The 15,259-nt window shown below is 52.5% G+C and overlaps 1 protein-coding gene across 2 annotated transcripts; it reads left to right on the top strand.

Annotated features, from left to right (window-relative positions):
• The first annotated feature begins 121 nt into the window (after positions 1–121).
• On the top strand, positions 122–13,428 carry TXLNA (taxilin alpha). Of its 2 annotated transcripts, XM_007125106.4 has the most exons (11): positions 122–446; positions 984–1,193; positions 2,041–2,379; positions 3,666–3,757; positions 4,347–4,517; positions 5,916–6,110; positions 7,897–8,016; positions 8,252–8,326; positions 8,837–8,929; positions 9,245–9,340; positions 10,069–13,428. In XM_007125106.4, exons 2-11 carry the CDS (start codon positions 1,016–1,018, stop codon positions 10,393–10,395), a joined length of 1,686 nt encoding a protein of 561 aa, XP_007125168.2. In that variant the 5' UTR covers positions 122–446; positions 984–1,015; the 3' UTR covers positions 10,396–13,428. The 2 variants fall into 2 exon arrangements, with proteins under 2 accessions (XP_007125168.2, XP_054938667.1); XM_055082692.1 differs by lacking the exon at positions 122–446 and having other exon boundaries at positions 739–1,193.
• Positions 13,429–15,259: the final 1,831 nt, after the last annotated feature.

Here is a 15,259-nt window from a genome sequence, read left to right as displayed (position 1 = left end):
CAGGGCTCCTAGATAGTCATAGACGTTCCCAGCAGGAGGGAAGGGGTGGTGGAGGCGTACCGGAAAAAGCAGCCAGGCGCAAGGCTCTGGGAGCTGAATCATAGCTCCTTCGAGACAAAAACGAGGCTGACGTGAGTATTTGTGCAGAATGACTGGCTCCTTTCGGACCTCCTGGGTCTGCGGCTCCGAGGACTAAAAACCCTATTGCATCTTGGGAGTTGGGGTCAGCCCCAGTGCATGGAGGGAAGCGTAGTCCTTTCCCTCCGCTGCCTTCCCAACTCACCCGCCTCGCAGGCCGCCTTCGCCCCATCGTTCCCAGCAAGCCCCGCGCGAGCGCCGGCTATTGATTGGCTGCAGCGCTAGCAGGAGGCTCTGCCGGCAGCAGTTATCCAGGGTTTCCGGTACGAGGGCAGAGCGGGCGAAGCCGTCAGGGCGTCGGTGGTGAGGTGCGTACTGCGTCGGCTAGGGGTACGAAGCGAGCAGAGGGTCTCTGGCCCCAGACGCTTCTAGCCGGTGCGAGGAATCGCGCGGATTCCGTGCTAGTGCTCGGGCCGGGGGGCAGGGCTGAGGCCTGTGCGCATGCGCGCGCGGCGCGCGCGCGGCTGGAGGGCGCGCGAGGCGTGGGTGGCTGCGCGCGGGTAGGGGGGGAGCGGCACGTGGGGCATGGGGGGCGGGGAGGGACCGGGAAGCCAGCGTCCCGCCACGTCAGTCCCGGGCCCTGAACCTATCCCGCGCGCGGCCTGTGGTGAGGGGGCCGTGTTGTGCCGGGAAGTGGCTTCAGGGAAAAGGAGGCCTCTCCTCCCTCGCTCCTGGGCACACCAGGCGCCCGTGACCGACCAGAAACTGGGAGGACCGCTGGCTCCCTCCGGGGAAGGCCGGCCGGTTTGTTTCAAGAAGCTTTGCGCGCCCGGTGTTAGGATTTCTGATCCAGGCTGCGAAGAATTTTAAAGTCTGGAAAATAGCAAGTGTGTTTGTTTCTATAGGATCTGCTCCTAACCTAACATTGCAAACCACAATGAAGAACCAAGACAAAAAGAATGGGGCTGCCAAGCAATCAGGCAACACTTCCAACCCAAAAAACACCCCGGGTCAACCGGAAGCTGGACCCGAGGGAGCCCAGGGGCGGCCCAGCCAGTCGGCTCCTGCGACAGAAGCTGAAGGTTCCACCATCCAGGCTCCAGGGAAGGCTGAGGGTGTGTGCCAGCTCTGCTTTTCCAGCGGGCAGGGGGAGGAGTTTGTGGTGCGCCGGTCCAGCTTCTGGAGTTAGAGGCCAAGGCCACTGTTTGCCCAGCAAGGAGGAAATGTAGAATGCGAGGAGGACAGCGCTGAATCTCTGCAGTCCCCACTGGCTGCTGGGGAGTTGATAGAGGCTCCCACTCTAAGCACAGGGACAGAACTCTCTTGAGAGAAGGCTCTGACAGGATCAAGTCAGGTTGGCAGTCAAATGAGACACCCAACCAGCAAATCCAGGTTACAAACACGTCGTTCATCAGTGGGTAACTGCTGTTTATATTTGAAGCATTTCTGGGACTTTTTTTTTCCCCACCAGAGAAGGAAGGATTTATTACTTGCAGCAAATAAGGAGAGCACTTGCTTTCCCAAAGCAGTGTCTCCTCTGGAACTTTTTTTTTTTGGCGGCGCCAGCGGCTTGCAGGATCCTAGTTCCCCAACCAGGAACTCATACCTCCTGCAATGGAAGCATGGAGTCCTAAACCACTGGACCGCCAGGGAATTCCCTGAAACTTTTTTAATGGCAAGAGGTGACATTGGCGGGGAGGAGAAGGGGATGGACTGCACGTAGAGTTCCTGCTACGTGATGCCACCCCTGTGTGTTGGATGGTCTACTTACTTGATTTCTTTTATACTCACAACACGCGTGGTTGGGCAGTAGTGAGAAATAGTTACATCGTTTTACAGGGAAATAAACTGAGGCTTAGAGAAGTTAGGCAACCCAAACCAGTACGTTTGGGCCTGAAAACTCCCAACCAGTGGCATAACCATCTTATTTCTCTCTTTGCCCCTCATCCTCTCCTGCTGAAGGAGCACAAGCCAAAACTGTTCAGTCTGGGGCCCTCCAGGATGTCTCTGAGGAGCTGAGCCGCCAGTTGGAAGACATCCTCAGTACATACTGTGTTGACAACAATCAGGGGGGCCCAGGCGAGGATGGGGCACAGGGTGAGCCTGCTGAACCCGAAGATGCAGAGAAGTCCCGGACCTACGCCTCGAGGAATGGGGAGCCCGAGCCAGAGACCCCAGTAGTCAATGGTGAGAAGGAGACTTCCAAGGGGGAGCCGGGCACAGACGAGAGCCGGGCAAGTGACGAGGTTGTAGACCGAGACCACCGAAGGCCACAGGAGAAGAAGAAAGCCAAGGGTCTGGGTGAGCAGAGGGCAGCTACTTGTGAGACTGGTGAGGGGAGGGAGTTTGGACCTGACATCCTGGGCTAGCCTGCTCTGCCAGGATTCAGAGGAAACCCTACTTCCAGAACTGTCAAACTATGTCATTTAATCAAAGCCGGGACAGTGGTGCCATAGATAGAGGTGTACAGGTTGTTCACTGCACAAGGGCTTCTGGCCTTGGGAGCAAGCAGGAACCGAAGTCCAACCTGCTCTCTTTGAGAGATGGAAAGCAGGAGTCCTGAGTAGGCAGTCCTGTGCCAGGCAGCACCATTTCTAATTTGCTGTGTGACCTTGGGCAAGACCTTTCTCCTCTCTGGTCCTTAGTTTTCACTCCTCTGCACAGTAAGAGAATTGGACTAGACCAGGGTTGAAAATTCAAATAAGCCAGGCTAGCCAGAGGGCCCCACGAGACCAAGAGAATGCCTCCTTTATCCAAAAGCTTGACTGCCACCTAGTCCCAGTGAGTTGATAGCATGTAAAAACTGTAGCTGGCTTTTTTTTTTTTTTTTTAACCAGAAATCTAGAGTTACTATGTGAAATCTCTAGATTTTAATAGTTGGCAACTAATACGATAGGAGCCAAACAGAACCCATCTGTGGGTTGGATTTGGCCCGTGTGCCCATGATTTGCATTCTCTGCGTTGATCTCTCAAAGCCTCCCAGGGTTGACACTCCAGGAACCTGCACAGTGCTATGTACGGTGGCCCTCTCTTTGACTCAGGCGCAGACATGGGGGAGTCACTTGGGTGGGGATGGAGGGTTAGTGTGTGTCAGAGAATCAACGTCTTAGTCGCTACTCCCCCACCCCCTACCTGTTATCCTAATTTAAAGGAGTTTTTTTTTTAGTTATTTTAATCTTAGGATCAAATATTGAAAGGTATATTTATTAATTGGGGAGGATAGTCATTTTAAAGTGCACTCTTGGCTGCCTCTGTTGACTGGAGTGCAGTGTTCTTAAGGAGACCTGTTCCTTTTGCATCCTTCCTCTTTCAGAAGGGCCTTCCTTGCGTTGAAACAGCACTTCGCAGGTGGGACACCTTTCTTTCACCTGTAGGTAGAGTAGGCAGTTTTCTTTCTCCCACTTGTGCTCACCACGGGGATTTGACAGAGACTCAGTCATTCATTTAATTAGTATTTATTGAGCATGTCCTCTGTGATGGGTGCTGGAGAATAGGGGAGGGCTACCTCAAGGCAGAAGAGTGGGCCCAGACCTGAAGGGGAGCCCCCAGAGAAGGGGGTACATGCCTTTGCTCCCTGTGCTTTGCAGGAAAGGAGATCACGTTACTGATGCAGACGTTGAACACGCTGAGTACCCCAGAGGAGAAGCTCGCGGCTCTGTGCAAGAAGTATGCTGAGCTGGTGAGTTCTCCCCCCTTCTCGTACCCTCCCTGCCCTGGGAGGTCAGCACATTTTTAATTACTCTGAGTCGCATTGTATTTCTCCTTACAGTGCTGAATAGGCTCATGGGAGGGGACCTGAGCTGGGAGAGGACAGGGTCCGAGGAAGAGGTGAGGGTCTGTGAAGCCAGGGAGCAAGAAGGATTATCTGTTGATAATGAAAAGGCCAACTTGACCCTAGGAATCATGTTGAGGAGAGAAATGGTGAACCAGGGTCTGTTGCTGAGTATAAGGAGGGGGGTAGCAGGTGGGCTCATCTGAGGGCATGGGTGTCCCGAGAGTTGGGGGAATGTCATGGTCTGAGAGTCTTGTGAGCTTTGAATCTGGAGTCAAAGCTCAGAGAGAAACTGGCATCTGCTGGCTGTGCACCTCTGCTTGTCCTTAGCGTCCATTTCTGTATCCTTGAGCTGGGGCCCTTGGGGTTATTGGGGGCAGTGTGTGAAGCACCCTCATAGTGTCTGGCCTGAGCTGTGGTGGCTAGAGTTGGGTCAGCTCAGGAGACCCTGGGTCCCCACGGGGCTCTTACCTGCCGTCCCCATCCCCATCCCCAGCTGGAGGAGCACCGGAACTCCCAGAAGCAGATGAAGCTCCTGCAGAAGAAGCAGAGCCAGCTGGTGCAGGAGAAGGACCACCTGCGTGGCGAGCACAGCAAGGCTGTCCTGGCCCGCAGCAAGCTTGAGAGCCTGTGCCGAGAGCTGCAGCGCCACAACCGCTCCCTCAAGGTGGGCCAACTGCTTTCCCTGACCTCACTTGTCTTTGGTGGCTTTCCCCCTAAAAGCAGCACAGGCTTTCGGCATAGAAATAGATTTCCCCAATGATGCCGTAGTTTAGAGAGCTACTTGTAACCGCTTGACATGCACTTGTATTAGATGAGATAAAGGCTAAGGTGCTGAAGGAACCTGGATGCAGGGCTTCAGGTTTCTCCATCCCATAGCAGTCCCAGGTGAGCAGCTGGAGGGCGGAGGGCCATCAGTCAGGAGTGCCGGGGCCTTTCTCCGACCTCTGCTTCTCCTAGGGTGGGGTCAGTCTGGTTAAGGCCTGGTCATTACTGTGATCTCCAGATAGCTTTTGTATACATATCCTTTATATTTCTTTAAAAATTTGCATCAGTAAACATAAGATATTTTGCAACTTGTTTTGCTTAATTGTATTTTATTTTTTAAAACATTACAAATTTAATATAAATGTAATGTAAGAGATACAAAGGTGACAAAAGTCTAACAAATCACAAAGGTAATTGTTGCCCACCCTCCTTGACCCCGGACCCAGCAGAAACTAATGGGAAGTAAACCTACGTATATGTAAGTCTAAGTGCAGCATTCTGACTTTCCTGTCTACATATAAGAGCTTACATAAAGCTTTTTTAATGAAATTATTATACATGTATTGTTTCATAGCCTATTCCATTTTCTCACTTTACACAATGCCTTATCTTTCCCTATCAGTATATATAAGCCTGTCTCATTCTTTTTAACAGCATCATTGTATGGGTATACTACATCTGATCAGTACCCTAGTTAATGTGTCGTTTCCAATTTTTCACTGTTACATGTATAAAGCTACAATGAAAATTCTTGTTATATATATCCCTGGCTAATTACATGGAATTTATCCATAGGATAAATCTCAGAAGTGAAATGTCTAGGTCGAAGAATATGCAAATTTTAATAGATTTTGCCAGATCGCCTTCCCACCAACAGTGTCTGAGTGCCTAATTCTGCACAACCCTGCCAACCCTGGGAATTACCGAATTTTAACTACTTGGTCAGGGGAGGCGGGGGTGGGTCAGAGATAGAAGCACATTAAACTGTGACAAATAGGTCTTCCAAATCCTATTCTGAGGCCTGGAAGAGTAGGCCTCAGGAAATCCAGATTTCTTTAGAAAGGCACTTAACATGTATGCCTGCATTTTTCTAGGGAGTCGCTGGCTTGATGTCACCTGATATACAGAGGGGTCCATTAGGAGCCCCCATTGCATGACATCTTGGATCCTGGCTACTCCTCACTTGGAGAGCAGGGAGGGCTGTTGGGAGAGAACATCCCTGAACTGGTGGGGGAGCCCTGTGAGTCTGGCCAGGGGACAATGGATGATGGGAGCTGGGGCTGACTTCTCTGCCCAGGAAGAAGGCGTGCAGCGGGCCCGGGAGGAGGAGGAGAAACGCAAGGAGGTGACCTCGCACTTCCAGGTGACACTGAATGACATCCAGCTGCAGATGGAACAGCACAATGAGCGCAATTCCAAGCTGCGCCAGGAGAATGTGGAGCTGGCGGAGAGGCTCAAGAAGCTGATTGAGCAGTACGAGCTACGGGAGGAGGTGAGGGGTCGCCAGGGGACTGGGTTCTGGGTGGATGCCGGTGCCGGGCAGCGCTTTCTAGGCTTCATCCCTTCACCCATTCTCCCTCCTTTCCTCGGGAGGGGAGTGATGTTGTACATCCTCATGTAGATGAGGGCTGAGGTGTTGAGAAGAGACTCGCCTGTGGCCACACAATCGCGGGTCCACAGCGCCTCGTCCTAAACGGTAGGGCCAGGTGTCTTTTGGAATTAGAACTGTCCACGTTTTAGACTAGAGTTATGTTCATGGACTGGGTATTACATAGCACCCCCAGCAGGGCCTTGTGGCAGCACCCCCAAATCAGACACGTTAATGCTTATGCAATTAAACTTCTGAGTATTCTCGCCTAGGTTTATAATTAACCTTACAGTGCTTATTAGCCTTTCAAGTTTATCTGCTTGCTTAGGGCAGTTTCAGTTTTCAGAGTATTTTAGAATTTGAGGAGCTGGAACTGTGTTCAGTGATCGACTCTAGGGGCTGTGTCCTCTGATTACTTGCTGCTCTGCTGCCTCTGCCACTTGAAAGGGCAGGATATCACTCCCTTGACTAATGTTGGTTGCTGCCTCAGGCACTCAGATCCCTCTCTTTGGGTCCCCACACGCCAGTCACTTGGCATTCTGGGCTTCTGTTTCTTTGCTGTGAACAGGGGGATTGGCAGCTACCTTACAGGGCTGGACCAAGCCCCTTCCTAGACCCTGGGGTGTGGTGGTGGGTGGGATGGGCAAGACCCTACCGTCTTGGGCTCACAGTCCAGTGTAGTGATCATGTGTGCAGGGCCTGGAGGGGCCTTCCCTGACCCACCTCTTTTCCTGTGCTTCATCCTCTGGGATGAAGGCTAGTTTGAGAGGAGTTGGTTTGGTTCTTGTCCCTCAGCGCTGAGAGACATGGAGGCTTCCTGAGCCACCAGAGTGAGGCACCTACTTCAAGAAGCTGAGGCCCCCCTTCCTCTTCCCTCTCCTTTCCCCCTGGTTCTCCCTGTGGGAGTGGAGGTGCACCCTCTCCCCAGTCAGATTCAGGCACTTGCATCCTGCCCCACAAGCCTCCCGACCGTAGATCACAGGTGACCTAAATTCAACATGTCTCAAACTAGACGTGTCTTGAAGCCACCTTCTCTTCCCCCATCCAAAAAATACATCCCATTCTCCACCTCCCTGTTTTCAGTTGCTTTGACCTTTGAAGTAGCACTCACGTTCATCACCTCTCCGTCACTGTTTTTTCGCCTGGTCCCAGTTCCCGGGGCTCCTCCAGCAGTCAGGACAGCCATTCCTTGGGATCCACACATCTGATCTTCACCTACAGATACAGCAGATCTCTGCCAACTGAGCTAAGCTGTTATGTTGGTAGAGAAGTCATGTTTGCCCTTTCTTCTCATTTACAAGGGAGTTGGGCTCCAGAAGTAAGGGTTCTCAGTCCAATGGAGTACGTAATCTTTCTTAAGCGTTCTCAGTCCAATGGAGTACATAATCTTTCTTAAGGCTAGAGATTTGAGTGTATTTATTGGCTTCCTAGGAGCTGATCTCATCCTTAAACCCCTGTGCTCACTCTAGACTGACTCAATGGGAAAGACACAAGGTGAGGTTGGGCAGTAGACCTTCCAGGGACTTGGGGCCCACATCCTATGGGACACGTGGGAGTCCATCATGTCAGACTGAGGTGACAGGCTGGCAGTACCCTGGTCTCTGCACATGGGGCATCCCTGTAGCCACTGGGCCTCCCTGAGAAAGGGAACTCCTGACAGATGGACCCCTCCCATGATGCTTTCCTGCAGCACATTGACAAAGTCTTCAAACACAAGGACCTACAGCAGCAGCTGGTGGACGCCAAGCTCCAGCAGGCCCAGGAGATGCTGAAGGAGGCAGAGGAGAGGCACCAGCGGGAGAAGGATTTTGTGAGGCTCAGGCCCCAGGGGTGCGGGTCTGGGAGGAGGCAGGTTGGGTTCTGGCTCAGCTTGTAGTCACGTTTTTATGGGAGAGGTTGCTGTCTGGTCAGACCAGGGCACTGCTTCGTCAGACACCAGTCTGAGAGCAGGAAGCCTTGATGGGTTATGGTTCGTGTGGCAAAGAATATCCAGATGTAGCCTCTGGGGGCTTCTGATGGGATCTGGGGTCCTGTCTCGGAAATAGCTCCTCAAAGAGGCTGTGGAGTCCCAGAGGATGTGCGAGCTGATGAAGCAGCAGGAGACCCACCTGAAACAGCAGGTGAGACCGTGTAGCCTACCCCTGTGCCTTCGTGGTCCCCACGCTGAGCCCCATCCTATGGGGAGGGAAATGGAACCCTCATTCTAGGACCACCTTACTCCTGTGTGACCTTCCTAAGCCTTTGTTCTCCCTGGACCCGCCCAGCACCTGTGTGGTGGTGACCAGGTGGCTAGGTGAGCTCGAAGTACTCCGCTCGTCAGAATTGTTGTGCTGCTTTTGAGGAGGTGGGGACGGAATGGGTGATTTCAATTACATAAGTTAGACTTCATTCTGGAAGAAAAGTTTGAAAACAAACATAAAAGAAAATACAAGTCACCCCCAAATCCTACTTTTTAGGCTTAACATTTTAGATTATATTCTTTCAAATATATGGTTTTTGTTTTGTTTTAAAGAAAACTGGTATCTCAACAGAGTTGTTGGGTCCAAAGGCCAAGGGTGAGTCTGAGTGTGTTGACCAGAAGTGCCCTCCAGAGAAACCCAATCTTACTTTTGGGCTTCTTTCTCACCCAGCTTGCCCTATACACGGAGAAGTTTGAAGAGTTCCAGAATACTCTTTCCAAAAGCAGTGAGGTGTTCACCACATTCAAACAGGAGATGGAAAAGGTAACAGTGGTCCAGACTAAGTGTGGCTGCAGGGGCATAAGCAGCTTCATTCAGAGTTGAACACTGGGCCTGCCTTCAGGAAGCCCCCTCCCTGGAGTGCTTCACTGGGAGCTGTTTACGGTAATAGTGTGATTGAGACCATAAGTAGGGTCTGGGTGGGCTGTATTTAACTGGAGACACCCTGGGGTGGCACAGAAGGCACTGACCGTGCCCAGTAATACCTTGCCCCCTTGGGATTGTTCCCCACTTTGGAGACACAGATGCACAGACAGCCTGGCCCCCTGACCATTTCCTTTTATGTGTCACATAACCCAGATGACCAAGAAGATCAAGAAGCTGGAAAAAGAAACCACCATGTACCGGTCCCGGTGGGAGAGCAGCAACAAGGCCTTGCTTGAGATGGCCGAGGAGGTGGGCTGAGTGTGACCTGCATCTGGGCTGGGGGTGTGCGGCTGTTGAGTACTGGGCCCTTTCCTGTACATTCTACCGAGAAGTGATGCAGCTGCCATGAGCTGGAGCTGGGATGCACGTACATGTCCATCCAAGTCCAAAGGCACTGTCGGCTGTCTCCCCAAGGGAGGTGGTGAGCTTAGTGACAGGTCTGTAGGGGAAGCAAAGAGAGCAGATGGAAGAAAGGAGGAAAGGAGCAGAAGAAACAAGGGGTGCCAGTGATGCACATAGCTTGCATGCAGATGCAGAACTGCCCAGATAATTTGATTTTGTGGCTTGAGATGTAGGAGGAGAAAATAACTAATTGACGGAGAGACTGCTGTGTGCCAGACCCTGCTGAGTGTTTAGATGTGCCAGTTCATTGAGCTCTCTTGAGATCCGTGAGGGTGACATTAGTAGTCCAGTTTAACACATAAGGCAGTAGGCTCAAAAGCCAAGTACTTTGCTACGGCCATCTGGTGGGTAAACAGAGGAATCCATTGTCTCCAAGCCATGCCCCTTCTCTACACCACACGCCCCCAACCGACAGCCAAGTCTCAGCATAACCCAGGGCTGTTTACTTGAAAGCGGCCAGCTTTTTTACTCTGGTCGGTGCCCAGCGTTGTTAAAGTGTGAATGTTTTCTACCAGGTGGCAGTGTTGGGTGGGGCGTTGATGACATGGAACTGAAGGCCCTATGTCTCTCCCTAGAAAACACTCCGGGACAAAGAGCTGGAGGGCCTGCAGGTGAAAATACAGCGGCTGGAGAAGCTGTGTCGGGCACTGCAGTCAGAGCGCAATGACCTGAACAAGAGGGTGCAGGACCTAAGTGCTGGAGGCCAGGCTCCCCTCACTGACAGCGGCCCTGAGCGAAGGCCAGAGGCTGCCATTACCTCCAAGGAACAGGGTGGCGAGGGGCCCAGGGTCCAAGCACCTAGCTCCCCAAGGGTCACAGAAGCTCCTTGCTGCCCGGGAGCACCAAGCATGGAAGCATCAGGCCAAACTGGGCCCCAGGAACCCGCCTCCATCACTGCCTAGGGAGCTGGGAAGGGAGCGAGCAGCCCAGCCAGGCCTGGCCCATGTGAGGCTCCCGCCGCTGAGGCCCAGGGTGCTGTGACCTGGCTGGCATCTGACTCTTTGCAGTTTTGGATTTTGTGGGTCGTTTTTGCGTACATATGGCATATGTGCAAGGCCTCATACATTTATATCTGTAAGTGTAAAACGGGCTTGCATCGGAGGTGGGGGTGTGTACAGATGAAGTCAGTGGCTCTTCTGTGAGCTGAAGAGTCTTAAAGTGGAGTTGTCGTCTGTGGCTGCCGTCACAGTAAGCTGGCAGGAGAAGTGATTTGAGCGTTTCCCTGCCCAATTTGAGGCTCAGCCCCTCCCTCCCTGCTACCTTCAGGGCTCATGACAGGTGACATGCCCAGGCCATGACTGTGTTCTCCTGTTAGCGGGACTTGGGCAGCTCTGGCTCTCCTAGCTCTCCTGGAAGCTCCTTTGCTTCTCTTAACCTGGAAAAGGGGTCACCAGGCAGAGCATTGACAAGGCACTCAGAGCCAGCGATCAGACTGCTTCCCTACCTAGGACAAGGGACCTGGAGCATGTTCTGTGTGGGATGATGTGCTGGTAGGGAGCCCCTCAGCTTCCCCTGTGCTCCGGTAGTGCCAGGACCAGGCCAATGATGCTTCGCAGTAGCCTTATCATTCACAGGTGCCTCTCTAGCCTGCACAGATGATTGACAAGAGATCACCAAAAGGATTCTTTCTGAAGGTTTTTCGGTTTTGTTCTGTTTCCTTTGTTTTTGTTTTTGTTTTGCACATGACATTGTTTGTTTTGAGGATCTTCTGAGGAAGAAGGGGTGCTATGGTGGTGGCGCCTGGGTTCCTGGCCTCCAGTGCCTCACCCCCTCACCACCCCACCTGGCACCTTTGCCATGTTGGTGCTCAGGTTTCCTGCTTGATGAAGTCAGATTGTTTGTTTATAGTGAGAGAAAGGAAAGGGCTTCTGATGGCTTTGTCACAAGCTTACAATCCTGGGAGGCCACTGCTGATGCCACCACCACTGTCTCCATGCAGCAGTTGCTGGGCACCGGGTCCAACTGTCCCTTTGGCTTCATGAGTCTGTTTCTGCTTCCTGCACCCACACCACCAATGTGCATTCTTTTGAGGTTTGCTGTGATTTTGTTGCCCAAGTAGTAAGAGCCGTGATGTGTCCCTCTTGAATCCCACTTCTTCCTGTGTGGGACCCCCCAGCTCTTGTCTGACAGCTAATGGATAAGAATGAGACTCAGCCATTGACTGAGCCCCAGAATTCCACAAAATGGCTGCAGATAGTTGTGTCTGTTTTCTTCTCTACCCCCACTCCCACCCCTCATACGTGCTACTCTATACTCTGGGAGTCCTGCTGGTGGCAAACCTGCCAGTTTATTAGTCAATCTTTGTACAGAACAGTGTTCTGGAACAGCAGAATGAGTCTTGGATCAGGAAGCAGGGCTACGCTGCGTTTGGGGTCCTATAACCCCGTCTCCAGCTGGGCCTCAGCTTCAGTGTAGCTGAGGGAGCCAGAGACCAAGATGGATCGGAGGGTTGAGTTTTTGCTTCTTGCTGTATTTCCCTGAAGTTAATTCATTATCTTATAAGTCCCTTCATCTTCCACAGATAGCCTGCTCTTTTCAGCCCTTAACTTAAATCCCTCAGATAATTAGGTTCATGAAGAGTGTTAAGTACTCCTGAATTATGTTAGGACTTAGACCAGAGATGGCAAATTAATGGCACAGCATTTCCCCTCTTCCCCCCATGGTAGGTACCACTAATCTGCTTCGGAGTATTTCCTGCTAAATCCCTGGTATATCCTCATTTCTCGATTCCCCCAGCAACCAGTATGAGTGTTGAGGCCTCTTTGCCATCCCTGGCTGAGATACTACTCTGCTGAGGAACATAAGAGCTGCCAACCCCATACGGGGTTTGCTGGGCTAAGGAAGTACAGAGAAGAAACAGAAGTTTCTGCCTGCCCCCTTCAAAACGAGCAGGAAGGCCTGCGGTGACCCACATGATGCCTGCCCCACTTCAGCTACCTCTTAAAGCCCATAGTGTTGGTGGGGAGGGGACTGTTGGAGCCCAGTGTGGTGTGGGAAATTATAGCCCTCAGAAACCAAGGCTAGCTGCTGAGGATCTACAGTGAGCAAGGTGGCCCCAGCTGTGCAGGGTAGAACCTCTGCTCTCACCTCCAGCCGCCTGTCTCTAGGCATCCAGGCTAGGCTATAATTTGGGGATCCCATTCTTCTTCCTGTCCGTTGACCAAATCTTAACCGATCACTACAGCTGCTCTGCTTGCTCTGCTTTCCAAAGTCAGCCCAGCTTCCTGGGTGCTGCCCACACCGGCCAGGGTCCTGGGCCAGAAGAAGAGGTGGCCTATCCATGAGTGAAGACCAGTTCCTTCCTCCCTGGGGCAGGTCTCATGCCCATGACCTCAGTTTTAGGACCAAGAGCTGTGTTGGTTTCTTAGATTGCTAGCTTTTCCTCCAGGGGACCACAGCAGGTGAGGCTCTGCTGACAGTAATTTGTGCTCAGGGTCTTGTCCAGCTGAGAGCTTCATGTACGCCAGATTCTGAGAGGTGTCAGCAGCACTTTTAAAAAATTTTGTTTTCCGTGAGGTTTTTGGACCATGGGCTGCGCTCAGGCACTTTCTATAAGAGAATGTTATGTCTGTAAAAATGGTTATTTCCCCTCCTCCACCCCCCACCCTGGTGGCCCTTTGGAGGGCTGACCAAAAGGCCAGTGGAGCTGCCCTGGTGTCTGTGGGGGAGGGCCGAGGCCTGCTGAGTTGGTTCTCCAGCCCTCCCACCTTGCACAGCACAGAGGAGGTCATCCTAGGGACATCCAGGCACCCGCCTGGGGGAAGGGTGCTGCCTTCTGTCCCTGTAACTGCTTCCCTTATGGCCCAACCTGGCTGTCCAGATTTGTTTGGAGCTGTGCTGACAGCTTTTTTTGTCTCCGTTTGGTATTCACAACAGCCAGGGACTTGATTTTGATGTATTTTAAAACCACATTAAATAAAGAGTCTGTTGCCTTACCTTTTCTCTCTCCTGACTTTCGTGGTCATTTGCTGCTTCTGGAGCCATCCAGCCACACTGATGTGTCCACGTCTGCTACGGAGTCTCTGGCTCTGCCTTCCAGCAGTCACCGCAGGCTCAGGACACTAGCAAATCCACTTCAGCTGCCTGAGTGGAGCCCTTGGCAAAGTTGGTGTGATGCTCATCATATATATATGATTTTTCTCAATCAAAAGTCCCTGTCAAAAAAAAAAAAATTGTCCCTGTTCCCTGAGGGTTTACAGGCTAGTGAGGGGGAAAGGTGCTTTTAGATACAGAAAGGTTGGTTGTGCTATGGGAGCATGGGAGAGGTCCTGTTCCCTTCAGCAAGGGGATAGAATTGGATCCTGGAAGGGCCTTAGGACCCAAAGGGCAAGTGGAAGTTTGACATTTAGTGAGGAAGTGGTTGACAATGCAGGTGCACAGGAGGGTGGTGGGAGACGAGGCAGGGGCCAAATCACCACGAGCCTGTGTGCCAGGTTAAGGAATTCAGGCTAGATCCAGGGGACACGGGCAACCGCTTAAGTTGTTTAAATAGGAAATCGGTCGAGTCCGTGAGGGAGGCAAAAAGCAAGGAGACCAGAGAGTTGGGCATAGGCCAGTGGGGGCCCAAGTTAAGATGAGGGGACACTGTCATCACTGCCACTGGGGGCTGTCTGCCATGCATAGCATCCTTTTGGCACTGGCCCACCCAAGGGAATACGTAGGAACCTCCAGGTTCCTTTGATTCCTTTCCTTGTCATTCCATGACAAGACCCAAACTGCACGTAGTCTTTAAGAATGGGCTGTTTCTAACTCCTGTTCACCCACCCCAAGGCTAGGTGTAAAAGTTGAGACTCCTATAAGGGAGACATCCTACTGGTGGCCTCACCCAGCACCCTGTTCTCTGCCCTCCCTGGGCTGATCTGGCACAAAGGATTACTTATGAATGCCCCCCAAATGGCACAGACAAACTTCCTTTCCCTCCAGGCCTCCACAGGCAGATATGTCCACGCTGGCTGTGACAATCCCCACAAAACCTCTGCCCCTTCAGGCCTAATGGGTTGATACGTTTCTGTGCCGGCCACATGGGTTGGTTCCAGTTAAATATCCTTTGGAGGGGGTCCGGGGAGACTGCCACAATTCTTGGAGCTCCAGATTAAAGCAGCTCTGAGAATAACTTCACCCTAGAGGTGCTCCTGGACTCTGCCACTTTCCTGGAGGAGCCTTTGTGCCACTCTCTATCAGCCCTGGTAGGGGAGGAGAGGGACTTCCCAGCTGTCCCCTCTGCCTACCTATGCAGACCCCTCCTTCAGACCCCTGGTTGTGGAAGTCCCAAAGTAATGTCTCCCCTTCTGGAGCAGTCTAGGTGTTGGAAGCATCTGGGAAAGAGCCCTGTTCAGGTGCCTTTGGAAAGAGTGCCCAGCCCTCTGGAACTCGGGGAGGCCCAGGCCCAGGGAAGCTCTGCTCCTGCCCAATGGGAGGGGAAGGTAGGTAGGGTCGCTGTGCGCTGGCCCCCGGGCAGTTATCTGAGACTGCAGGGCAGCCTCCTGTTGCATCAGATGCTTCTCTGGGGACCTGAGCTGGGAGCCTCTGCCAGGTCTTTTGTTAGCTGCCCCATTGGTCTGGCCTCCTGGGGCGGCACCAGCAGCGCTGGGTCAGCCTCCCATCAGGCACGCAAGTTTCCCCCCTGGGGGCTGGTGTCAAGAGCTGGGTAATCACACTGGTTTTGCTCTGACCTGATGCTCCCCACACGTGTCCCCTAGGCCTGGGTGTGGGGAGAGGGTCGGCTTGGTCTTGTCATTTCATGAGTGACTGAATACAGCCCCTCAC

This window comes from Physeter macrocephalus, unplaced genomic scaffold, assembly GCF_002837175.3.
Source record: "Physeter macrocephalus isolate SW-GA unplaced genomic scaffold, ASM283717v5 random_222, whole genome shotgun sequence".
In the NCBI taxonomy this organism is placed as follows: domain Eukaryota; kingdom Metazoa; phylum Chordata; class Mammalia; order Artiodactyla; family Physeteridae; genus Physeter; species Physeter macrocephalus.
Note: the sequence above shows the minus strand (reverse complement) of the source record. Positions and strands in the feature narration are given on the sequence as shown.

What these genes read in the sequence shown, in the direction of transcription:
- TXLNA (XM_007125106.4), top strand. Translation starts at nt 1,016, where the DNA reads ATGAAGAACCAAGACAAAAAGAATGGGGCTGCCAAGCAATCAGGCAAC. An exon ending in GGCTCCAGGGAAGGCTGAGG is followed by an intron (nt 1,194 to 2,040) that starts GTGTGTGCCAGC and finishes CTCCTGCTGAAG; the next exon opens with GAGCACAAGCCAAAACTGTT. An exon ending in GCAAGAAGTATGCTGAGCTG is followed by an intron (nt 3,758 to 4,346) that starts GTGAGTTCTCCC and finishes CCCCATCCCCAG; the next exon opens with CTGGAGGAGCACCGGAACTC.